Source organism: Octopus bimaculoides, chromosome 2 (assembly GCF_001194135.2).
Source record: "Octopus bimaculoides isolate UCB-OBI-ISO-001 chromosome 2, ASM119413v2, whole genome shotgun sequence".
Taxonomy (NCBI): domain Eukaryota; kingdom Metazoa; phylum Mollusca; class Cephalopoda; order Octopoda; family Octopodidae; genus Octopus; species Octopus bimaculoides.
In genome coordinates this window covers 64,800,847-64,828,797 of record NC_068982.1, presented here as the reverse complement: position 1 = coordinate 64,828,797, position 27,951 = coordinate 64,800,847, and the positions used below count along the sequence as shown (strand labels likewise).

Below are 27,951 nucleotides of genomic sequence, written 5' to 3'. Positions count from 1 at the left end.
TTTGAAATAAGACAATTTTATTTAAAACCAATTATTCGAAATATATGTTTCAAACCTCATGACAAATTTTGATAGCTATGATGAGAATCAGAACAAAGATCATTATTATTATTGCTTGGCGGGATTTCGCCTGTCGCTACGTTCTGAGTTCAAATTCCGCCGAGGTCGACATTGCCTTTCATCCTTTTGGGGTCGATAAATCAAGTACCAGTTGAGTACTGGAGTCGGTGTGATCGACTTACCCCTTCCCTACAAAATCCAGGCCTTGTGCCTGTAGTAGAAAGGATTATCATTGTTGTTGTTTAGCCTCTAGATATGCAATGATCTCTATCTTATATATAATCAGAGGTATTCTAGACGTAGCCATTTTGTCCTACTTTCGGAGGTATAGCATATCTAGGATTGCGTTATCTAATGTGTTCTTATTGTTTAAAACGGTAAATCAGTGGGGTAACACGCTGAAGGATTACATAGATTCACCAGTTCTTGGTTCAATTTTAAGCTGATACTTTGTTACAGGTGGATAACAGAAGCAATTTTTTTCCATATAATCCAATAAACACTTGAATGTATTTATTTATATATTTTCTTGAGGCATTAAGTATGAATATTGTTTCTAATCTAGGTACGAGACCAGCAATTTTGTAGGGAAGAGACTAACGGATACGTTGATTCCTGTACTTGATTGATACTTTACTTTATCGACCTCGGAAGGATTGAAGGCAAAGTTTTCGAGAGGATTTGAACTTAGAATGTAGAGAGTCGGGACAAATACCGCAACGCATTTCCAGCACGATAACGATTCTACCAAACCGATTCCTTAATAGTTTACTTTCCATCAATCACAATGCCTTTAGTTGCATTAAGTTTGAATCCCAGTGTCTATTATCAACACCGATACCTGACCATTTGGTGAAGCCTATTCATTAACATGGTAGGATCTTGTTAAATCTCTTTAATACATTGACGGACTATTGTCCGTCAATGTATTCAAACTCCATCAGCAGATCATGACCCAAATATTTATAACAAAATTCATTTAAAACTACATAACATGTTTCATTTATGCTTTACATATGCATTGAAAGAATACTGTCGTCAATGTTATTGGCATCTAAAATATATGATAGTAAAATAAAGATGAAACATGTTAGATCAAACCAAACCTTTGTCTTCGCAATAACGAACATTCGACTTGACCTACAATTCTAAATGATAAGTATAAGATCTTTTATACATTTACCCATAAATTAATGATAATATATAACTTAAAAGAGAACTTATAAATACATGGATTTAAAATAATGCACTAACTAAAATTACAACACTTTGAAATACAGATTTAAAATATCTTTGGGGACCACTATGATTTTTAAAACCATTGTATGGAAGAACAGAAATGCTATAAATTTGATTTGCTTAAAATTTGTTTTAGAATTTGAGATTATATATTTTCTTTGTGGAATTGTTATCATAGTCTTCAATATCTTTTAAATAGCTTTTTCATAGAATATTTTTTAAAAATAAGTCAACTTGCATTTTTAAAAATTAGATTATAAAAATTACAACAACAACATTTTTATGAGATCAAAGGAGTCTTTCAAATAATATTTCGTATTATCATATTTATCAATGTTATATCATTTTGAAAATTTTTGTTATCATCAAAACAATTATATAATAATTCAAAAATAAATAAACAACATTGATTTTGAAACTATGGGGAGATAAGCAAAGAATGCGCATGAAACAACAAATTTAAATGAAAAAAAAATATTAAGAAATCAATTTAATTTTGAAAATCACACATTTTTTTCTTTTTTATATTTAGGTATCATGACAGTAAAAGTTAAATGAAACTATTTCATGCTTGAAATAATTTTTTCCTTTCATCCAACGCAATCGTCCGCTAGGTGGCTCCGCATCATAGTTTTTTTGTGTAATCTATGATGTTCACATGTATGTAAATCGCCAATATTTCTAATTGGAATATTGTCTTTTACTGCATGTGGAATCGTTTCATTTACTAACTAGTCGTTAGGTTATGTCTAGTAATAGTGTTATCAACACAAAAATGCCAATCGGCTCCACGAATAATAATTCTAGCAGCGGTAACAGCTCCTCCGCCAACCAGCCATCTTGTAACAATAGTAATCTGAGAGGAGATCGTAATTCTTCAGCCTCCTCCAATAAGAAGGATGGCCAGCAGCAGCAACAACAACAAAATTCTTCAGGTATAACTTCTCCAGTTTCATCGTCCGTTACATCAATGAATCAACAGCAACAACAGTCTTCTGATACTGCAAATAGCAACGCAAACAATGAAGATAACCGAGGAGGAGGAGAACAACAGCAACAACAACAACAGCAATCCGGTCGGAAACGTTCTTATTCTTCGGATGATGCCGAAACCGCAAATAATTCGGCCACTACATCCACCACATCTGCTCAGATGTCCACCTCGTCTGTGTCGATTTCTGACGGCGCCGATAGTCGAAGGACTAGCCGTCGGAAGAAAGCAAGGGTGAGTGAACCGGTAAATAGAGCATTTTTTGTTATTTTTCTCACTTAACGTGAAATCATCTGATCCCATCGTCTGAGTGAAGTGAACAGATGAAGTTGTGAGCTACTGTGGGTAATGTTGACATGTGAATTTCATCCTTCATTCGCTTTTCACAATTTTATTTTTCATCACAATTATTGCAGAAACACACACACACACATATTTTTGTATACCAATACACATATAATAAACCCTACACGCGTTTATTTGATTTTTCTCATTTATTTTGCACTCGCAATTTCATTGTACTCACCACTCTTTAAATTTACTCAACGATTTATATATATTGTAAGTAAGAGAAGCTAGAAAGTAGTTATTGGCTCGTCTATTCTCTAACAGTGCAGCAAAAGCAAACTACATTTGTTGAGGGGAGGGGGAGAGTAAATGACTAAACACGCTTATTGCATTTATGATCATCCGTAAATTACTTGTTGAGAAATAGCAGCAAACTTACCGGTGAGTGTTAAATTTTAAGGCACTGAAAGAGAATGGCTCTCCCCAGACACAGCAAACTTACTGTTTGTATTAAAACATTTTATTAAGATATACCAAATAATTACATTTTAATTGTATGTAACTTATTGGCTTACAATTTTCATCCTGTAGATTATTGATGAATATTCTCCCATCGATTAATTTATATTACAACAGCATTTGTTGTTGTTTAGCCATAGGTCAAATCTGATCGAGTTGAGCAGGTCTACGATCAATGGCGTTCCATCTGTGACAACCCCCTATCTTCTGTAGAGATATATAGTGCCTAGGAACATATTCGATGTAGCTTTGCTGTAAGATGGTAGGGTGTGATTTGATGGAGATTTGGCTGTCATTTCTAGCACTTCAAGCTACCCACGTAAAGGCTCCCTCATTGACTCGTCTGAGTATTTCACGTAGTTGCTGTATCCATTTGAATGAGGATGACCTGCACACTAATAACTGAAGTCTATTATTTTAATCGATAAATTACATTTAAATATAAACAAAAACAATAAAACTATTTCTTATTTGGTAGTCTGCAAAATATAACCTGAAATAATTGGTAAATACAATATAACTGTTGAATATACACTCTTGATTAAAAAAGAAACTAAAGTGGTGCTTTGGCGTCAAAAATATAAATATTGTTACTGTTTATTTTTTTAAATAATTTTTCTCATTAAAGACAATATTTTGATCAAAATCATTTTCCAGTTCTGTCAATTTTCCCGCCATAGATTTGTTTAGAAGTTCGATGGTACCTCTAAAGTCTTTTGTTCATGTGTCTTTGACGTAGAATAAAATAATATAGAGAAGGAAGTTTAAAATGTGATCCTTAAGTTTTGAACCCGACCCTAAAAACAATCGATTGATAAAAAATAAAAGGAAAGTACTAAACCAAATCCGCAATATACTTAGAAAATAATAATTCTTTCTAATTTTGGCACAATGCCAGCAATTTTGAGTGAAGGATGTAAGGCAATTACATAAGCTCCTGTATTCGATTGGTACCTATTTTATCGATCCAAAAGGAGGAAAAGCAAAGTTGACCTCGGCGATATTTGAACTCTGAATGTTAAAGAGCTGGAAGAAACGCTATGTAGCATTTTATCCTGCCCACCAACGATTTTGCCAGCTCGCTTCCCTAATAATAATTATAATTTATAACAAAAGCACAAAGCCTGAAATTTTAGGGGAGAAAGTCGAATAATAATAGTCACAAATAATGCCCAAGACTGGCGGACAGTACAGAGACGAAAGTGTACATCGAATAAAAAAAAAGTGAAATCAACAAAAACAGCAGATAATACTTAAATTTCAAGAAGAGAAGGTACCCAATGAGAGGGGAAACCATACCCAAGGTAATTTGTAGATAAAACTTGTCACAAGTCCTAGATACTATGTCAACATATTTTGTCATGGCCACCAGGCAGAGGAAGATGAACCACACTTCCTTACTAAAAGAAGGCAGCAGGTTGATCTTTACATTTGACTTAGTTGATAGCTTGATCAGGTCTAGGAATGATCCCTTTGTACTTTCTGACAAAAGTCCACAAATTGAGTGCATATAGGATAGTTTTCTCACCTTGTGCACTTCTCAGATACATTCCAATGCTGGCACTTCTGTGCCTTTATATCTTGTCCTAAACAATCAATGCCTCTCCTCCACTGCCAGAGCAAAGACTTTAGGAAGTTGTCCATAATCCCTTGATCTTGAACTCCTCAGAAGAGACGGATTAGAATATCCTTACCAATACATGTAATCATTCCCAGGATATTGTCGCACAGTCCCTCCATGAATATTGTCTATCATGTATAAAGGTTGACTTTTCATTGATTTCATTGACTGAGCTAGTAGAGTTCCTGGCAACATTTCAGATGTCAAACACCTAACTGTAGTCTGTGCTTGACCAAGGATTGAAGCTCGGTATAGGAGATGAGCTGTAGAAAGATGTGCTTCATGAATGGCAACGAACCCTGTTCACTATCATAGTGTCAGTTTGGTTAACTTTACCAATATGTCAACCTCAGTGGATGCCTGCACATCATTAGCAGTGGTATCTTAAGACCACTACTGAGTAGCTGATGGCAGCAAGTAAATCTCTTGATATGCTATAATCTGGTCAGATTTTTCCCCAGACAAAGCATGGTGCAATGTAAGCATTAACCACTTTGGTTTGATCTTTCACAGACAGATTCCCAGTTTTTCTCCATCTGGAGATCCTGTTTGAACTACATCCCAAGCAGTGACAGAAGCCTAAACTAGCTGGCATGAACTTCCCCAGGTGTTGAGATGCAAACCCATTGATTTGTCCTGGTTGATACATGCTCCCATAACCTCCTGATACTATTCCAGTATGGAATCATCATGATAGTAGCATGGTCTGCATATACAGATCAGTTTGCATGAGATGCTTTTCAACACCTCCAACCTTTACAGTAAAGACTCCATACAGGAAAAGGAACAACTTTGGTAGACTAGTGTGCAATATGAAAGAATTTTAAAAAGTGGCTATTTATTCTGAACCCCAAACAGATGCTACTGTATGTTGCAATCTAGCTGAGATGGGATCAAATTTAGCTACTCTTAGGATAGCTACCAGGTAGTGATGGTCAACTCTTGATGTAAGTTTTGAACTGATCCAAATTGATCTGATCAGCATCACATGAGATGGAGATTGTTATGGATATTGCCTGTCATGTCCTTCTATTTGAGGTTCTTCCTCAACAGCATCTAGTACTATACATGTTAGGCATGTAGCAATAAAACCTGGAGAGCAAACTATTTTGTTCTGACAATTCATTTCTTGCACAACAGCTCAAGCACGTTCAACACTTGAAATTGGCTTTCAGCAGCATGCTGCATCTTCAGTCAGTGCCACATAAAATGCACCCAGTCCACTCTGTGAAGCGGTCAGCTTTAGAAAAGGCATCCAGCTGTAAAAACCATGCCAAAGCAGACGGTGGAGCTTGGCAGGTGCAGTCTCCAAGCTTATCAGCTCCTGTCAAACTGTCCAACCCATATCAGAATGGAAAACAGACGTTAAATGATGATTATATATCCAGTGTATACACGAGATGAATTTTTTTCAAAACTATCCTCTTCCACTCTACCAGACTGACCATGTTTCACACTTAACCCTTTAGTATTCGATTTTCTCTGACAAATGTTTATTCTTATTGTTTCAATTTAATCAGGTATTATCAAGAATTTGATAATGTGATTGTTTATTTTTAGAATGACATTGTATGAGAGGTCATATGTGGCTGGTTTGAACATAAAATGGTAGAATATTTGGGCTTGATATGGCCTGTTTAAACACTAAAGGGTTAATGCGAAAGCATCTCCAATTGCATCAAACTAACAACCCCACAGGCTCTCAGACCTAGTCCTTATACTCACTAAGCTTTTAAATCTCTCTCTTCCTTCAAGGATATATCTTCATCTTTAGAAATATATTATAGTGTGCCCTATTTCCAAGAAGGGTACACCACTAACCCTACCATCTACTCTTATACTCGCTAACAAAGATGACGGGGGATAGTCGTTAGCAAGAACCCTTTCCAGTACCTTGAATCTTTCTTCCTCTTTAGTGACCGTGTGTAAATGGTATCCTAGCGTGTAGATCACTAGGCAACCCATGTTACTTAGATCATTAGGTAACCGGTGTAGTTCAGATATAGGCGACCCATTCTAGATCAATAGAGCCTTCTCTAAATCTGTGGTCCTCGATCTTTTTGACCTCGAATTAGCTGCTGGACATTAGATTGAAAATTTATTGGCTCACAGGAGATTAGATGATAAAATTACTGGTGCATTACGAATTGAAAGTAAAACAAAGCTATGTTTGAAAGTTAAAAATTAGAGAAAAATATATAGAATTAATGGTTACCTTATTTTTTATTAATTGGAAGAGCGTCTAGTGTAGAAAGCTTGCCGAAGCAGATATTGGCGCTCGATGAGGTTCTCTGGCACGTCAGGTTATGTCGAACCGTCTAAACTGTTGCTGGTATGGAAGAAGAACTTTAAATAATGATGATACTTGTGTATAATAAAATTATGGAAGACACGTTTATCCAGACGTTCAAGCATAGATATAGATTTTCTAAAATACTTAATATTAAAAAAAAAAGAAAGAAAAAACCCTAGGTTATCTTTTGTTTGTTACCGTTTTAGAAACACTGCTCTAGATAAACAGGTGATGCATAGCTTAGGTCAATATGCAACTCGTGTTTGTTGTGGTTGTAAGTCCCAGGTCAGCCTTCATGGAACGAACACACGTATAATTAAAGGCCTTCAAGCAATGATCAGTCTGTCATAGTTTTAGACTGTATCCAGGACCACAATACCCAATGTTTGCTTCCTTTTTTAAGACGTTAGAGTGGGATATGAGGAAGATTTGACTATTATTTCTAGCAAGTTAAGCGACCACATAGAACAGTGGTTCTCAATTAGGGTCTATATGACCCCTGGGGGTTCACGCTAGCAACATAGTAAACTGGGGATCGACAGTAGTATTTCAAATGTCCATGTAAAGTTTTGATTTAAATGTATCTATCTATTGCATAAAACAGGTTTCTTTCTCTAACGTTTTACATTGTTCATTCAACGCAAGTTAATGTAGGAATGAAAAATAAGAATTTCGAAAGAAGTATCTATAAAACTAGTTTTTAAACATAGAATAACTAAGGGGGTCCTTCAAATACAATAGTTATCAAAGGGGTCCATAGATTTTTACAATGGTTGAGAACCACTGACATAGAGGCTCCCTCTATCGGTACTTCAAATTGGACTGATCAACACTGCTGAGATTGCGTTGAGAATATTTTCTTCATCGTTTAGCATGTGTTCTTAATAATTTATGCTTGTCTATGGTCTGAATTTGGTCTGCTATCTTTCAATTCTTGGTTACTGCATTTCATTTAGAGAAGTAAAACAACTTACTTATCGCGTCGGACTTTTGGATTGGCTTTCTATTCTATTTCTGGCAATAACATCCGTTTCATGTATTCATTTGACATATTGTCCAGGACGATAGTTTCCTTCTTTCCTGGTTCCAAAACGGAGAGCAAAGCCAGAAATATTTCACAGCATTTGATCGCATTCTTTTTACTGAGTGGTGTTACCGACATAAACCATTTCTAATTTATTGAGATTCTTGTGTATACTAGACAGACAGGTAGGAAACCTGCACCCTTCTGTAACAAACACAATGGTTGGGGAAGAAATTTAAAGCCTTTGTTTTTTAACTAATTGTAAATTTCAGAAATCCCCATCCTATTTCTTTAACCACATTTGTAATTAATACTGTTTAAAGTACTTTAATGAGTGAAGTAACAAAAAAAAAAAAAGAAAAAACTGCTTATTCCGAAACTCCGCTTAAATTTTTTTTTTTTTAAAATTATATTTCATAAAATTATAGGTTTAACAGTATTATTATTTTTTAATGCACTTTATCAGCTGGCAGTTAACTTCAGGGCGCAATTGTCTAAGTGTTCTACACTCGGGAATTTATACGATTATGAAAAGGAAAAAATTTAAACCTCCTCAACACCATAAAGTTCCACTCTTTTTCGAATTAAAAAAAAATATCTGGGTTTAAGATAGAGTCCAAATTGTTTGAAATACCAGCAATGGCCCGCCCTGGGGTACATTAACATTCCATTAAATGTGTTCAGGGGAGAGAAATATTGAAAAACCTGAGTACATGTCAGAGTGACAAAGAAACGAGGAAGGTATCAGGTGGTCGTGAGATGTGCCAAAAATAACAGCTAAATTGCCCTTAAATCACACACAAAAAAAATTATTTTTTTTTGCATAACTCCTGCGTGCAGAACACAAAATTCGTAAAAACTTCCTGAAAATTCCAAAAAATACAAAAGTTATGCGGAATTTATATGGGGTGCTTAATCAAGAATTCCGCCAACTTCAGCACGGCCTTCTCAATATAAATTCCTCAATTAGTAGTATATTGCCAGTGTTTCCTTCCATTTTTGAGACGGTAGTATGTAGTTTAAAGGAGATTTGGTTCCTTTTTTTAAAGCAAGGCAAGCGACTAGACTACGTAGGGTCAGCTGTTGCTTAGCTCTAAGGTCAATTCGGAACGTACAAGAACTATGATCAAATGTGGGTCATCCTGTGTTTTTCTATTTTCCTAATGTGTCCTTTTTTTTAAAGGATGAAGTACGTGATTTCGGTGAAAGTTGGCCACTATTTCTATCAGATTGAGCGACTATTGTCAAGGAGTCCTCTTTGACTCGAGAGTCGGTCTGTGTGAGTGAAGTCAGCAGTAGTGTGATTTGAACTCGAAATAGTGATATAGCTAACTGTGAAGCATTCTGTTCTACGTGTTTACCTATGGGGATTACATACATATATCCGCCAAGCAGTTATTAGGCATACACGAACTTTGGGTTAGTTAAAATGTTTGTGACATATTTCAACTTTTTCTCCACGCTAACTTCAGTGAATTTGCCATTAGAAGTTGAAATATGTCACAAACATATTTTAATTAACCTAAAGTTTGCATACATATATATATATCACACACACACATATCTACATACATACATACACACAGTCATTGTTCTCTTCGATTTTAGTTATTATATGTTACTTCTTCCGGTCTTTCCTTTATGTGACGTTTACCTTAGCTCGTTGGGTTACTTTGTATTTTTGATGTGTTTGTTTATTATCCTGATGTACTCGCTCACAAATATCCACTACTTTTGATATATACTGGTTTATATATATATATATATATATATATATATATATATATATATAAACGTGAGGACTGTCATAATATGCTATATTCACGTTTTATACACATGAGCCAATAACACTACATTTGATTAGCTTACGAAGAATTAATTTTCGGACTGTAATATAAGCAATTATCGTAAGAAAACTTGTTTATTATTGTGATATTTCTTTTAATTAAAAAATAAATCGTTTTGTTTTTCTCATTTGATGAGGTTATCTATGCATGTTTTTATAGAATATATCTCTCTTCTCTTCAAAATATTCAAAGCTAATATTTTATTCTGACACTACCCCGAGTTTTCCGTTTTGTGTGCCCTTGTCGCCTGATCGAAGACACAAAGCGAGAAGCTTTAGAGCAGTGACAAAGTGAATCATTTGTATTGTTACGCATACTCTTGTTTTTACATTTAAGCGTTCATATATTTGGAATATTTATTTTTTCACTTAATTGTTGATGAAATAAATACCCGTTTGGACTTATGTCTATCGATTATCTCCCTTTTCCCCTAAAAACTACTGATATTGGCAGGAAGAAAATCATTGTATATATTCTTGTTTTATTATGCTATAACTATTTATAGTATTATTATATGCTATATTATTTATCAGGGACGTTGTTTGGAACAAGTCTCCTCAAATCACAAGGCGATGAGTGTCGGAAAAATTTCTTTGCGGTATTTCTTCCGACATTTACGCTGAGTTCAATTTCCATCGAGGTCTTTGCCTTTCACTCTTTTAGGATCGACAAAATAAGCACCTGTTGATCAGTGGAGCCCATGTAATCGACTTAACCCTCTCCTAAAATTGCTGGACTCGTGCCAGATACATTGACTATTTCGCGCTTCTTTAGAAGCGCACCTCTCCAAGAAAATGACGCTTACTTGTTAAAGAAGTTACGAAAATGGGAAATATATCCAAAATAAATGAAGTATGCAAAAAATTAGGAAGATTCATCTATTTTAAAATATTTTATAGTAAAAAATAAAATACGGAAAACGGGCACTCGCGAATATAAACAAACATGTCGGACGATGTTACTTTTACCAGTCAGATATTATTAATGATACAAGGGGCCCGACAATATCGTCTGCGAGTTGTAAGAAATCTGTTTCACAGTCTTTTTCTTAAAAGTCAGTTTATAACTAATATATACTATAATGTCAAATTTTGTGCCTGACCGGGAAATATCACATAAAATGGGCGAAGGTAAAGCGAGTGCACACCACTTAACCTGAAAACTAACCCTAACCAGTGTGCGCAGTAAAAAATCTGATTAAAAGCTATCAAGAATTTTGCAAACATTGTTAGGCCCCTCGTATCATTAATAATGTCTGGTACAAATTACCATCACTTGTATCGCCCGACATGTTTGTTTATATTCGCAAGTGCCCGTTTTCCGTGTTTTATTTCTTAGTATAAAATATTTTAAAATAGATGAATCTTCCTAATTTTTGGCATACTTCACTTATTTTGGATATATTCCCCATTTTCATTTTTTTTTTCTTTTTTTTTTATATATAGAAATTAGGCGTCATTTTCTTGGAGAGGTGCGCTTCTAAAGAAGCGCCAACCATTTTCATTTCTCAATGTAAGAGCTGCCTTTGAAGTAAAATAGTTTTCATGAAACTGACTTAAATTTCATAAACAACACCTCGTTAATAGCTCAGAAAGCTTCTTTATCTTTAACTGTGTTGATAGAATCACAAAAAACTAATTAATCTTATATATTCCTTCTTACTCGGCGTAAGTAGTCGCAGGTATTAAGCGATTGATTTATTTATTTAGAGGAGAACTTGCTAGTTCGCATGTGAGGTCTTTTCAATTCCTAGTTTTATTCATTTTCTGTAACTGGCACCCATGCCAACGTCGTCTCCTTCATTGGACACGAAACTCAGCTTGCGAAAACTTATTTAGGGCAAGCGAAAGCGAAATCGGGATGGCACCTGTGCCCAGCGTCGCCTTTCTGGCACTTGTGCCCGCAGCATGTGTAAGGACTTTCGAGCGAGATCGTTGCCAGTGCCCCTAGACTGGCTCTTGTGCGGGTGGCACATAAAATACACCATCTTGAGCGTGGCCGTTGCCAGTATCGCCTGACTGGCCTTCGTGCGGGTGACACGTAAAAGCACCCACTACACTCTCGGAGTGGTTGGCGTTAGGAAGGGCATCCAGCTGTAGAAACTGCCAAATCAGATTGGAGCCTGGTGTAGCCTTCGGGCTCCACCAGTCCTCAGTCAAATCGTCCAACCCATGCTAGCATGGAAAGCGGACGTATGATGATGATGATGATGATGATATTTATGAAGCTTATGGAAGAAATTAGTGTAAGGTAGAATATTTTAAATGGCTCATCAGTAAGTCATTGGTCTGTTATTTCTACTGTAAGATGTCAGAAAAACATTGGACATTGAGTTCTAATACAACAAATACCAGTAATATAATAAATTCATTTATAATATTAACTGCTTGCCTCCCGCCAAGATTTCAGCTCTCTCATGTTAGGAACAAAAATTGTTAACGAATATAGCTTTTTAAAAATTTTCTTGCTGAATCCTAATGACTTTAACAGAACTAAACAAATGTTTTTGCCCTTTTGCAATGGCCATTTTAAATTTATTTTCACAGTGTTTCAGTTAGAGTGTCATAGTTATCAAGTGACATATTAGTAATTGGTTCAAATTGATAGGCTTGACTCCTAACTACCCTTCCCACACCCTCACATAATGCAGGGTATCCGTGTATCTCCTCAATAGTAAGACATCTATGCTTGTCCCTTTCATACTTTAGCCTTCAACACCTGACATAAGCCACCTTCCTCTCTCTCTCTCTCAGATACATTCCCTATCAATCAAGGGTGCTTTTTCCGTTTCATTAAAAAAATTTTCTTTGTCTTGCAAATTACTTAGTAATCCCACTAGTGCTAGTGTCACAAGAAAAGCACGCAGTAAACACTAAAGTGGTTGGCATTAGGAAGGGTATCCAGCTGTAGAAAATGTGCTAAAGAACAAAACACTAGTAAATTATTAGTCAGTTTTCTTGATATCCATTTCTATATATATATATGTAAAAAGGACATAATCTAAAGATATCAACAATGTAATAAAAGTAAGCTCTTGGATTTAAAATATCTTATTGATATCCTGTCTTAGAAAATTTATGCACCTCAGAACTTCCATTTTTTTTTTTTTTCTTATCTAAGAATTTTTTTTTCATGCCAATGTGCAAGAGTTAATCTCTTATGTCTGTAGAATATTTACTGGAAATGCCTATTGTTAATTTAACAGTTTTGTTTTCTCTACTTTTTTCTCATAAATTGGAAGAGCTTAGATCTTAATATTTACAAGAAATATTAGACTGTTTGTTTTACTTCTTGTTAGCTTGGATTTTATGTTAATGTAGGTCTTGATAGTGTGTGCTTGTTAACACCTTACATAACCTGTTTTCTAGGATACAACCCTTCTGATTTTAAAGTATTCATATGCAATGAAAATCTATCAGTTGTAAGAACCATTTTATGAAATAATGTTTCAAACACCAATTCAACAATAAAGTTTATTTCTTATTAAATTCATACATATTCTTGCTAACTTTCAAAATAAATTGGCAATTAAAGGTGATGTATTTCATATGTGTGTTTAATGTATGTTAAAGTTGTCCTTCATGTGTGAAACACCACTTCAAACTTGGGATTTCTAGTTGAAGGTGCGTAAATGAACATAAAAATTATGTAATGTCTCTAAATCTGTGACTTTGTTCATTTTACTTCTGATTTTCCATGCTAGCAAATATATTACATAGATATGTAGTTTGACAGCAGGAGTGCTCTTCCTGATGCTAGACTTTACCTGTTTTTCAAATAAGAGATCTCTTATTCCACACGTCTTGTGAAATGGCAAAGCCAGCGAATGATTTGTTGACATGGGAAATGACAACAATCTTGCTGCTTATTGCAAATATATGCACACACACACATGTACTTTGCATTTATATAAGAAAAGATTTAGCATACAGGATTTATATTCCAAAATTTATTCACAAATTTTTTTTATCTCTCTCCCACAGTTGGTTTGCTCTACACGAAACTTTTTGCATAGATTTATTTGAAGTTCATTTTCTCCAGATGTCTTAAATTTCTATTATACTCAGCTTTGTTCTTCATTTACTATTTTCCCCCTTGTTTAATATGCTGTACAAAACAATTATTTGAAACTTAACTCTAGAACCTAGCATATTTTTAGATTTACTAAAAAAATATATATTTGGGAGCTGTACTTGTCTAGCAAGTTAATTGATCTGAGACTGTTGAAATTGAAGCAATTTACATCATATAGTAACAAAACTATTAACTTCACTTTAAGTTTATTTTATGTGGTGTCAAGGTTTTCATTGCACTACTGTAACCTGGTCACTGATACAGTTCTGCGTTTTCAGTTTGCAAATTAAATTTTAATAGTTTAAATAAATATAAAGTAAGTATTTCAGTTAAAAAAAAAAAGCCTCAAGGAAGACTTTAATTTATAAGTTGTCAAATTACTAAAATGGCTAATAACACTTCTTTTGTAGTATTTTGATATTAACCCACAATGGTAAAGATAAACTGTCTGCATATAACATCTATGTTAGGTTGAATACAAGGAAATGGATGAGCAGTTGGCAAATTTATCTGAAGAGGACTATGCTTCAGAAGAAGAAAAAGAGAAGAAAAATGAAAAGGAGAAGGAGAAAATGAAGACTGAGGAGCCAGAAGCAGAGAGTGAAAACGATGATCCAACAGGTATTTTTACTAATATTGATGTTGTTGAGGAGACTTGGTCAGCTTTGAGAGTTTTTGATTGAACAAAACATTCAGTGTTTAACAGTGGCTATCTTATAGTTCCCTTTTCTAAGACAGTCTGTTGGGAGGGTTAAACAACTACAAAAAGACTCTCTTTTTGGCTTAGACATTATAATTATATAAACATTTAGATAACCTTTTTGATACCAACCTACCTAAGACCACCCTTTCATGTTTTAAAGTGATCTAATTAAAATCTTCCATCAACATTTCATGTTAATTTATGATCTAAACATCAGCATAATAATGACAGTTGTTTTCTATATTTTTGAGATGAGGAATTATGTACATTATTTACAATGGACGGTAAAGCTGATGTATGGAAAAACAGACAACCTCCTGCTGTAGGATGAAGTTAAAATAATTAACAGAGAACAGCACTGGAAAATACGAAAATTAAAAAAGGCTGCACATATGCTAGGACACGATAACCTCCTAAGCAGACCTAGTGCAGAGATGAATATAATATGGGAACCAGTATTAAGAAAAGATAAAATACTAGGTTTATAAGGCCTAAAATTCACTCTGTGATTGCCCACAGGCATATAGCATTGTGGATCAGATTCTAAGTTCAATCCCAAGCAGGGACTTGAAAAATAATATCAACAGAAAAATAACATCAGCAACATACCTTAGGAATGAGAACAGTGTACCCCATTAGTCAAATAAAGGGTTGAGTTTGAAATTACACCAGAACACATGATGAAGACTAGAGAGTACATCAGCTGAAGCACTGTGATAACAACAAACAAGATGAGGACACCTATCCGGCCATTGTAAATAATGACAGTGATAAATTCTTCACTATTTTCAAAATTAACTGATACAAAGGTTGTGTATTTCAAAAAAAGTATGGTAACAAAAAGGTTTAATGTCTTATCATAGCCATATTATAAAGTTAGTTTTTGCTAGTTTCGATCTGCATTTGCTTTAGGTTTGTAACTGATGAGAATAATGAACAACCTTGTTTACATGTGTTTATGTAATATTGGCATTCTCTCTCTCATGGGTTATTTTTTCCTACAGGTATTGGCAATCGTGGATTTCCATGCCAGTCTCATGATTCATGATTTTTCTTGGCAAATTTTCCCATTGGCTTCTGATTTATTTACAATCTCCTGCTGTCCTGAGCTTGCCCCTGAGGCACAGGGCCTATTTAAGCCTTCAGCAGGGAAGCTGGTTTATGTGGGATCAGAGCATGTCCACACACTGGTTAGTTTGAACCTGTGTAACACATGTTGGAGAAAGGATGTCAACCCTTCTCAGAGTCCTGTATGCCATAGCCACTGAACCACCTTGGGCCACACGGGCCCAAGACTGGTGAGTTTGATGCTATTGTTAATGTTCCATGTCAACTGTTGCTGATAACATCTGTGAGTGAGATGAGCAGAAAGAAGATTTTAGAAGGACAATGCTTTGAGGAGGGGAGAATAGACAGTAGCTACTACTGGGGCTGGTAGAGTTGGGCACAACAGAAAAGATTAGTGGGTTGGGGATGTCTGAATAGAGGAGGTACTAGACCAGCTATCTCCATGGAACAGAAGCCATTGTAGTACTGATATAAAAGACAAAGAGAAAATAGCATGCTTGTGACCTGAGGCTGGTGCATGTCTGTCTGTGATTTGATGTCAGTTAGTCAAGTGACCTTTCTCTGAATGCTGTCCAGTATGTCTGTAAGCAGAGCAACAGCACTGTCTCATATGTTAACCATACTTAAGCCTTGTAGAGTGTCAGCATCTTTTGGAAGCTGAAATATTTTCTAGTTCTGAAGAGAACCTAGTCTTTGGGGTGAGACCCTAGCTATGTTAAAAATGTGTTTTTCACAGGAGAGATCCTAAGTGTTAGTAAGACTTAGCATTTGGAACGACTGAAGGCTCTAGCTGAGTGCCACTAAAGGGTGCGTGGTGCACTGGTATTTTCTTGATATGTAGTGTTTTAGTATTTTTGTAGTTTGTTTGTTGTTAATAACTAGATTGTCCATTTCTAGAAGATATGTTCTGCTATTTGTTTCAGTTGCTATCTCAGGTTTAGAAGGAGCTGCTTTTCAGAGCCGACTGCCTTATGATAAAATCACTTCTCAAGAAGCAGCATGTTTTCCAGATATCTTACAGGGGCCACCAACATCTCAGAAGATATTTCTCTATATACGCAATAGACTGGTAAGTCATTTAAGTTCATATATTGTTGTAAAAAGTTCTTTCCTTATTTAAAATGTGCTGCATACTTTATACAAACAAGGTGTTCATATGTAAAAATGTAACCTTGAAATGTAATATAGCAGCAGTTCCCAAAGTGCCTCATCTCTCTCTCAACAGGTGTTGGGATTGTTTAAGCGGGTGTTATAAATGAGGACATGTAAGAAGCTTTAAATTTATGACTACTATTTTGAAATTTCCTGTGCTGTTATCTTGTATTCTGTGCACTACTATGGGTAATCTTATAGGTTAGGGAACACTGGGACACCAAAAAGTAAACAAATGACAAGTGAATAAGAACTGTGATCTCTTAGAACAAGAAGGAAGCAAAATTGAATTAGAATTCATGGAGGAGGGATGTAGTGAATTAAAACAATACTTGCCATTTTACTTGTACATATTTTATTAAATACACATTGGCTGAAAGGTAAATTTTAACTCAAAATGTAACAGAACGTTTTGTTTGGTGGTTAGCTGATTTTGTCATTCACTGTCTTCATTAAAATTTGTCAAAAATGGAAGATGAAACCCCACACAAATATTTCAACTTTGTTTTTTGAAAGAGTTGATTCCTGTGTTCATTTACATTCATTTTCATTAATAAAGTAAAATTTTTTGCTGGTTAGACTGTAGTCTTGTCAGCTATAATATTGACAGAATTTTAATGAATCTTAGTGAAACCAGCTTGTTTATGTTTGTTGAAACATTCATATCTTTAATTCTGTAGCTTAGTTCGGTTGAGGCAATTGATATCTCTCATATTCAGACAGAAAAGGGGTAAAATATTCCTTTTTCTTTCAACAGCTTGACTGCTATTCAAGGAAAGACTGAATAAAACATTCCAAGAAATAGCACAAGCAACTTCAAAGTACCTACACTTGGCAACCCAACAGTGCTAACAATCAAATACAAACAAATTCCATAACTTAAAGCTGCACTCTTGGTTAAATTATCTTTGCAATAAAAAAAAATTTATGAAATTAAATTCATTTTTTGTGAGAGAGCTAGTACTTGGAAGTGCTTTTTGCCTGCCTCAAAATCTGTTTTATTAACCATCATCATTTTATGTCTGCTTCTTTGTGCTGGCATGGGTTGGGTGGGTCTTCATGGATCAGGTCTGTTTTTATTTGGAGTTTTACTCTTCTATATGGGTCACAGCTATGTCTCACTTCTGCTTTTCCATTTCTGGTCTGATTGCTACAGCTAGATAACCTTCATATTGCCAAACATACTACAGTCTTTTATCATGGTGCAAAATTGGTTGTCATGATAAAAGCAAAAACTAGAGAGTCCCCTCTATCTTATAGTATCTCCGTTTGTTTGTTCACTAACACTAGCGGGTTGTCTTGACTGTGAAAATAGTGATGACAGAGGATCAGAGTAAGAGTGTGGAAGAGAGACTCAGTAAGACATGGGACAAAGTAGTGAAGGCCTATTTCAGAATGTTGAACCTCACAGAGGAGATGAGAAAGGTGTAATTTGATTGGCAATGTGTTGTACTCAAGAAAACTCATCTGTCACGGTGAAACTGAGCACATGTATACACACAATTGGCTCCTCACTTAACTTATTCCTGTCAAGCTTTCCTCGTTTCTTCATCTTCTCCATCACACTTCTCATTACTGCAATATTCTGCTGCTATTAATAGAACTACACATTTCATAATCCTTTTTTTTTTTGTTACCAGTTATCTCTCTTCCCCAGAACCGCTTCTTTTTGATATCCCCCTCAGTCTTAACATCAACTTTCCCCACTCATATTTTCCATTAATCGCTCTGTGCTACCAACTCTCTCTCTCACTTCCTTTTAACATTATCCTTTCTCATAGTTTCCACTGACCATATTTTCCACTTCCCTCCCTGTGTTACTCCCTAGGGACACCCATGTCTTACTCATTACAGTCATCCCATGTACCTTTGACTACTTCCACCCTATTACTATCTCCTCCTATAATCTTGCAACTTTTACTCCTGTCCCCATCCCTCTTCTATTTACTGTATTACTCTGCTGCTCTGCACCCTATCTGTACTACCACTCATCACTTCCTCTTCTCTGAGCCACTTCTGTTGACATCTATCTCTCATTCCTCCCCCACTCATTTATTATTGACCATCCCTTTACTATTCCTAACGCTAACCACCTACTTCTATCTCTCACTTCCTCTCCTCACAAGTGCATTCTTTACTCACTTACCTTTCCCAATTTGGTCCCTCACTCTTCCATTCACCTTGTACCTTGAGAGTACTCCCTGGCACCTTGTCACCACTGTCTTCATCTCTCTTCCTAACTACATCCCAATTACTCTCACTCACTCTTATATAATGTGGGGTTGCCATGTATCTCCTCTTCTACAACAAACTTGTTCCCATCTGTCATTTCTATAACTGCAAAATCTAGCATAAAGAACTTCCCTCTCTACTGTACTTCTTCTCAGTGAAGGGGGCTCTTTATTCTTGCAAGTTACATGGTGATTTCACTAGTGTTAGTACCACAAAAAAAGAAAAAGGCATCCAATACACATTGTAGAGTAGTTGATATTAGGAAGGGATCTAGTTGTAGAAACCATGACAAAACTAAAACACAAGCAAGACATGGTCCTCCAGCCCATGTCAGCATGGAAAGTGGCCATAAAATGATAATCATGGTGTGCATATACACATACACATACATGTATGCTTGTGCACACACACACACACACACACACACACACACACACGCACACACTTCAGTTATAAGGATTCATTAAGAATTGAGGTACATCAACATGTAAGACACCAGAAATTGGCTAGGCATAATCACATAGAGTTGACAGTGAAATAACAGCATTAAGACATCAAATGCTGACAGGATACTGTAGTTATGTAAGTACCAAATCCAATTAATAACCAATGATCTGACTCACTGGAGGATTCTTGGTGTGATATGCAAATGGTATCCAAACTTGCAACAACTGTTTCGGTTGAACTTTATACAATCTAGTCGTAAAAGGTTACATCTTATGCAATTTTACCATCTTCAGGCATAATTCAAAGAGTCAGTTGGGACATAGCCTTCTTAATTTGGCTTGTGTTGTTTCAAGTTGAATATTCCAATATAGAAGACTAAGTAGGTCTAAAATGTGTGTGTGAATATTAAATAATACTTACGAAAGATTTAATTTTTTAAATGGACTTTAATGAACATTTATTATTTTCATAGGTGCAGGCGTGGTTGTGTGGTAAGAAGTTTGCTTCCCAACCACATGGTTTTGGGTTTAGTCCCACTGTGTGGTACTTTATGCAAGTATCTTCTACTAAAGCCCTAGGCTGATCAAATCCTTATGAATGGATTTGGTAGACAGAAACTGAAAGAAGCTGTGATTGTTGTAAATGAACACTGCCTTCATGCAAGCTGTGTCCTTCATTTCCAATTTTTTGTGAACATGTCTGATAATGGGGAAATATTTTCTTGCTTGGAAACAGGTGAGAGTTTGGTAACAGAGAGGACATCCAGCCATAGAAAATCTGCCTCGTCCAAATTCTGTCCAAACCATGCAAGTATGGAAAAATGGTTGTTAAAACTATGATTATGATGAAATACAGAAATAACAATTTAGGCTTTACATATTTGTGTTTTGATAAACTTACATAGTTGATGATCTAAATAATGTGTATTTGAATTTATGAAATCCTTGGTGAGTATTGATTAATGTTAGTTTTAGAATAGTTTTGTATTTTTTTTTTTTTGAATAGTAATTTTTGGGTGAGAGGAAGAAATAATTGCTCTTAAATTTTTTGTATAATCATAACCTTAACCAATTAATATTACTACTTAAGATTCCCCTCCTCACACACACTTCCCTTTACTAATTGCCATTTAAGTGAGAATTTTCACCAATATATCTTGAAATAAATGCCTCATGTCTTTGCAGCTCCAGTTGTGGTTGGAAAATCCTAAATTACAAATCACTGTTGAAAATTGCCTACCTCAGATAGAACCACCCTACAATAGTAAGTTCAGATTGTGATGTTATTTATTACAGTGTTCTGTTATTTATTTTTTCTCTACACATTTTAATTGGCATAACCTAGTTTTTGAAGCAATAATTCATGTGGAAAGTATAAAGTCACTTTTCTCTGACTTGCCAACAATATTTAGTTGTTAAAAATAGAAGCAATTTTTTTTTAACCAATGAAATCAATATTATTCTTTTTTTTTTCTTCAGTGAAATGTAAACAAAATAGATAAAAAAAAAAAGTTAATTATAGATAAAACAATTTTGTGCTTTGAAATATTTATATTGTATTGCCTTGCAGTATATATATAGTGTGTGTGAGATGGGAGGGTGGGGGTGGGGGGGTTAAGTTGCTATGATAATTCACACTTCAGTTATATGAAATAAGTTTATTTTTTTAATTAGAAATTCTATAATTAAATAGTGACTTCCTCATTGGTTGCTATGGTTACATTATCACAGTACTTTCACCAATGCTTGCAGGCAATGAGTTTTTAACTTGGAAATTATTTGTATTCAATAAATTTGATTGGAATCATCAATTATTTTTTCTTTCTTACTTCAGAATCTTATTTAATATTTTATTTATTCAGGTGATGGTCCTCTAGTAATGAGAATTCATGCCTATTTGGATCGATATGGTTATATAAATTTTGGAGTCTTTAAAAGACTAAAACCATTACCAGGTAAATGATTACTTCCCTTGTGTGTGTGTGTGTGTGTGGTGGGGGAGGTTTTATATTAATTGGTTAATTGAATTTAACTAGATGGAGATGTGTCGATTTGTGCTGCCTCCAAGAAGTAATGTGTAGAGGAGGTTCCGCTAGGTCCCTCACAGGCAAAGAACACGGGTACAAGATTTTTTGGGCAAGGAACACTCACGGGGTCAGGGGTGTGGGTATACTTCTTGCGGAGAAATGGGTTAATAAGGTAATCGAGGTAGTCAGAGTATGCGACAGAATACATAAGATTAGATTAGTGCTTCATCATGGGTTAGCAACCATTATCTCGGCCTATGCCCCTCAGCCGGGGCTACCTGATGGACAGAAAGACCGATTTTATGACACCCTCTTGCAGACTACATCGTTGACGAATGACAGGGACCCTCTCTTTGTGACTGGTGACTTCAATGGACATGTTGGACAACATACAGGGGGCTTCCATAGTGTACATGGAGGCTACGGTTTTGGTTCCCGCAATGAGGAGGGCATCAGGCTGCTGGAGTTCTTCAATGCAAATGATCTTATGGTTTGCAATACTAACTTCAGGAAACCTGCCAGTCACCTACCGTTGTGGCAGACACACTAGCCAAATTGACTACATCCTTGCGAAGAATGTACCCCACAACATAGACTGGTAGTTAGCAACTGCAGGATCAGGGCTACATGGATGCCCAGAAGACGACCGGCATTGGGGAGTTAACAATGGTGAAGCATTTCACAAACAGCGTGGAGAAAGCTGTGCGAGCATTGCTGGTTGATGTAGACGCTGGTGGTGGCAACGAAGGAGTTTGCAGTAAACAGTTGAAACGAAGTATTGGATCTTCATGAAGCTGTGTCGTGTCGTCGCTGTAACTGGCTGTGTGTTCTGTGGTCAGCAGCTAGACCTCAGAAGGTCTGGAGCCAGACTGACAACCGGGATGGTGTAACAGCTAGCTATTTATATGATACCATCGACTCGAACAGGGGTTCAGAAAGACTGTTCCACGTGACCTTATCTGAAGGCTGCAATTGATTGGGTTGCACCCTGGCGCAAGATATAACAGGAGACAAAATACGCCAATACCAACCAATCAGAGTGGTGGACACAACAGGGTCCAAAATTACAGCTGAAGGCTAGCTGTTAACCACTACGTCCGCACTCATGTATATATAACAGAGAGAGAGAGAGAAGTACGCTACAAGCTAATTCCTTTTAAATGCAGTTTTTCTTTCAGCTTATTTGTGTTCCATCATTTATACACACTGACATTACACATCTTGTTGAGTATACCACATTTCTTTCCAGCTTTCACTCATTCCCCACAGTCACTACTTATGTTTCACTACTATGCAACATCAAACTTCACACGCTAGCATCGTACAATTTTTGCCTTTTACTCATAAAATTAATCCCTTTTGTTGCCACCAGCAGAGGTATTATCTCCCTAAATCTTTTCCTCCTTATTCTTACTCTGGCTACTTTGCTTTTAGGACACCCACCTCAACTGCTAATTAAATCATGCAAGTAATAGAATTTATTAACTACTTCTAGCATCCTTCTGAGCATTTTAAAGAATTTGAATTTGGTTTTGTGCCAGGGAGAAACATTACTGATGCTATCTATCTTTCTAGTAAGGCAAAATAAACCTCTGTACTTGACTTTTGTTGACATAGAGAAAGCCCTTGACAGGGTCCCTTGCTTCCTCATCTAGTGGTCAATGCAGAAGTTAGGAATAGATGAGTGGCTGGTGAGAGCCATACACGCCTTGTCAGTAATTTTTAAAGTAAAATCATCATGTCTGTTTGATTATGCTAGAACTGATTGACTAAGCTTTAGTTTGGATACAACTTGATTGTCTAACTACCCCAAACATACCCAGAGTTGTCACAGAACATTTGATGATATGACTCATTTTAAGGATTTCTTTTGAGTTGTGAGGTGCTGTCCAGACTTTAAAAATGTTATATTACTTAGCACTACCTAACTAATTAATTATTTGTTGTATCCATGCATTATATTGTTCTATAGTTTGATATTGGTTATATTGTGATAATAAAAATTGGGAACTGCTAAGTAGCAGTTAGTCATAGCTTATCTATTTATTCTCATTACACTGTTAATCACTTTTTTGTTCACAGCTGCATAAAGAAGTGCTAAGCTCTAATTGTGGAGGGTACCTGTGGAAGGGGTATGCTCAGGGAGACAAGGGACAAAGTGGTGAGAAAGTATTGGGTCATCCCATAAATAATGCAGTTTTTTAATACTTTTATTTTTAAAAAATTAAGATAAACAAAGGTTTAATCTAAAATATACTCTCCTTCATTTTCTACAATACTCTTCCATCTATCTGGTAGACTTGCAAGGCCCCTCTTCCAAAATTCACTTGTCTGTGATATAAAGTACTCTTCCAATACTATTCTGACTGTCTACAGAATTCCTATTTTTTCTGTCTAAATGATTTTGAAGACTGCGGAATAAATGATAATCAGATGGAGCAATGTCCGGCGAATGTGGTGGGTAGGGCATCATTTCCCACTCAAACTGCACCAGCCTTTGGAATGTCATCCTCGCTGTATGTGGCTGGTCATTTTCCTTCTAGCACTGACTTAAACTGCTCACAGTAGATCTCCTTTGTTATCATTTGGTTTGAGTTTAAAAGTTCAAAGTTGACTAAACTTTTCATATCCCACCAAACAGATAACAACACTTTACATGGGTAAAGACCTTTAGCCTGGGGTGCCAGTATTCTCCTTTCCCTACCCACTGTCTTTGGTGCTTGACACTTTTATAGCGAACCCATTTCTCATTACCAGTCACTATTCAGTCTAAAAAAAAAGGTTCATTTGTGAGATGTGACAGCAAAGAAGAGTACACATTCATTCTCTGTGCGCTATTAGATGCGAAAAGTCTGTGAGGAACCCATTGACTCAATTTTCTGACTTTTCTGATGGCATGCAGGTGTTGATGGATTGTTGAGTGATCAAATCCAAGTTTCTCTGCTAGTTCCTCAACAGTTACGATGAGATTTTGTTCCACCAGGGTTTGTAGGACATCCTTGTCAAGCTCTACAGATCTTCCAGGAAGAGGCTTGTCTTCTAGGCTGTAGTTTCCAGTTTGGAATTTCGGGAACCACCGTTGACACTGGCTTACGCTCATTGTCTGATCCCCATATACTGCATTAATATTCCTTGCACTTTCTGTTGCGTTGTTGCCTTTATTGAACTCATAAAGCAAAATATGTCGAATATGCTCCTTTGTCACTTCCATTATAACATTGAAAAAAATAACTAAAAATCGAACTGCACTCTTCAAAACTTGCACTAAGAATAAGGACAAGGTAAAATTACTATCTGCTTTTATAGCATGTTGATGCAAGTAGTTTATCCCGTCCCCCTCCAACTTTTAGTTTATGCAATTGAAAATAACCGCATTATTTATGGGACGACCCAATATCTTCAGACGCTGGGCCTCACTGAAGAATTGACAAGGGATTGGGAGATGTGGCAACTTGCTATACTTGATAAGATGCGTCAAGCTAAGTAAAATTGCCGTCTTCCACACATACAGGGTTGTCCTTTCAGGTGCTGGTGCTGCATAAATGCACCCATACTGGTAGCACATAAAAAGTACCCAGCACACTCTGTGAAGTGGTTGATGTTAGGAAGAGCATCCAACTGTGGAAACTATGCTACAACAGACAATTGGAGTTTGGATAGCTCCATGTCAAACTATCCAACCCATGCCAGAATGGAAAGCAGATGTTAAATGATGATGATGGTATACATGCTAACTGCCAGTGTAGGATGAAATTGTATTATTACTGTATAAACTCCCATTTTATTTTCTGTCGATGTTCTTAGTAAAGAAACATGGTCGTGTGGTAATTATTGGCGCTGGAATGGCTGGACTGACTGCAGCTCGTCAACTCATTTCATTTGGAATGGATGTCACAATTGTTGAGGCCCGGGTATGTATGTTTTTTTTTTGTTTTTTTTTTTCATTTGTTATTTCCCATTATATGTAATTTCTGTACAGGAAATTTGTATGGAATGAAGTTTACTTTTGTTATTGCAATAATTATCAGGTTTGATTGAGTATATTGATACTGATTCAGATTTTTTCCAGCATAGGGTCTCACCATTAGTTGGTCCCTTGTGATCTCCTTCAAGAGGTCAACATCTTGAGATCAGCTTTCATAATGTTTTTTTTTTTTTTTTTTTTGGTCTTCCTTACGGATTCCTTCTATTTGGATCACCTGGCACTTTTTCTTAGTGAGCTGTCATCCTTCACATTCTTATGTCTTTCTAGCACATTATAGTTGTTCTTTCAGTTCATTTATCTTACAGTGTTCATGACATTAAATATCCAACAAATGTGCTTTCTCATTTCTTACCACTTTTCAAACATTCCCCTTGTCCACTGTTCATGTTTTCCTACTGGGCAGCATCACATTTTGTGTGCACCCCGCAATCATATAGTCTGCCTTTACTTGGAGAGAGAATCAATTTGTTGTCTTCAGAACTTTTCCCATGCAGTGCTTATTCTAAATGCTATGCTTTTGTAACATCCACATAGATTGCTGATTAGGCCACAGAAATAATTTAAGACAGCTGGACTAAAAATAGATGTATGTAGGTATTCAAGCTATGCTGTCATGTGAAACTTGTAAATGATGATGATGGTGTTAAATAATAGGATTAAAGAATATCTATACAATGGACTTGCCTAAGACCTCTTAACATAGATAATTGAGTTAATTTGTTGAAACAGTATTATGTTTAAAGTAGCTTTAGTTCAATTTCAGTAGATAGCACTTAATCATTTCATAGTATATTTTTTTAACATGCAATCATGAACAATAGCCTTGTTGGATATTTGAGTTGAAAGTTGTCTAAAGGACTAATTGATGGTTCACTGCATTTAAGTTAAAACATAACTGTTGTTGAGTTAATAATTTAACATTGAAAACAAATATATAAAAATATTATCAAATGATACAGCACTTTTTCTCTTGAATTTTGTTTCTATTTTTCTAGGCTTACCATTTCTATTTTTCTAGACTTAAATAGATGGGGTAGTTTATTTGTTGTTTATAGTTGGATGTCCTAGTTACTAACCACTCAACCGAAATTAAGAATGAATACAAACTAGAGTATGCATAGTTAAGTGACAGTAGTGAAATCTGAATTTATAATTTTGTAGTTTTGCACTGTAACCTCTTCTGACTTGTTGTGCACTTAAATATAGGTGGTATTTAAGTTTGTTATGGAGTTAGTTTGATTTTACTGTTACATTCTGGGGTTAAATAACTCTATACTAAATTGATTAAAAGAAAAGTAGCAATTGATTTGACAAGATGTTTGATTTGGCAGTTTTATTGTGAATCTTGTCAAAAACTGGTACTAGGTGCAGGCATAAAGCTGTTCTAGAAGAGATATTTTGAAGACCACATTTCTCTTTTTGTCAAAAGTGTTGTCAGTTGGAAGTGCATCTTCACTTAAAACAATACTGCTCAAATAAAATCTGTAAATAATTCTGACTTACGAAAGTGGAATAAATAATGCCAAACATCAATGTTTGATGCTGTGGTGTGTGGATTGTAAACAGGTCATGTTGCATTTTGTGTTTTAGTTGCTTTACAAAATAAAATCAGCTGAGTTACTCTAGATCACATTTTCAGTTTCTTCCTATTATAGTTGAGACCTGAATTTATGTTATATAGGCACTTAAGGAAGTGACATTCTATCTATGTTACTTACAAGGAAAATCTTTTATAAAAACATATTAAATCTTATATGTACTTAAAGTATTTCTTTTCTCTCTCTATTTCCTATAGGATCGTGTTGGTGGTCGAGTTGCTACATTCCGAAAGGGTAACTATGTTGCTGACCTTGGTGCTATGGTTGTGACTGGATTAGGTAAGTTAAACTGTAGATTAATTGATTCTGGTGAAACTGACATATTTGTTTCATTTGATTTGTTGTAAGTTGATGACTGCAGGAAAAATATAGGCAAGGGGTAATTTCAGAGGGCTAATGTTCTGGGTTTTGTAGAGGTCCTTTTGAGAGCTGAAATATTTTCTGGCTTTAGAGAGAAAGATCACTCTTTGTGATGCAGTTTTTGATGAATTGAAGATGTGTCTTTGTGCATTCTCTAAATGAGATTCCCATTGTTTTCAGAATTTTTGAGGTTCTAGTTGGGGGTGGGGTATACAATATTGTTTTCTTGATGTGTGTAGAGATTTTGTCTTGGTACTTTGAAGGAGACAAGATCATCATGACCCCTGTTGAAGTCTTTCTTTATGGAATTAGTGCAGATGTAGGGTGTATTTAGGTTATATGTAGTGACACTTGGGTATTGAAAGCTAAGGAGGAATGAAAGGTGTGTAAGAGCAGGGTTTTCTTTTCTTTTTTTTTTTTTTTT

At 35.6% G+C, this 27,951-nt stretch overlaps 1 protein-coding gene across 5 annotated transcripts in view; it reads left to right on the top strand.

The window, feature by feature from the left end:
- Positions 1-1,909: 1,909 nt before the first annotated feature.
- LOC106869849 (lysine-specific histone demethylase 1A) overlaps positions 1,910-27,951 on the top strand; it is a 44,705-nt gene continuing 18,663 nt past the window's right edge. Inside the window, exons 1-7 of one of the 5 annotated variants that reach the window (XM_014915775.2) lie at positions 1,910-2,536; positions 14,427-14,577; positions 16,651-16,796; positions 20,743-20,821; positions 21,420-21,512; positions 25,389-25,495; positions 27,365-27,446. In XM_014915775.2, the coding sequence (XP_014771261.1) occupies positions 2,045-2,536; positions 14,427-14,577; positions 16,651-16,796; positions 20,743-20,821; positions 21,420-21,512; positions 25,389-25,495; positions 27,365-27,446 (1,150 nt within the window). In that variant the 5' untranslated portion in view covers positions 1,910-2,044. Of the gene's footprint in view, positions 2,537-8,081; positions 8,221-9,792; positions 9,943-14,426; positions 14,578-16,650; positions 16,797-20,742; positions 20,822-21,419; positions 21,513-25,388; positions 25,496-27,364; positions 27,447-27,951 lie in introns of those variants that run through there. The other 4 variants (XM_014915780.2, XM_014915766.2, XM_014915792.2 and 1 more) reach the window with 4 other exon arrangements.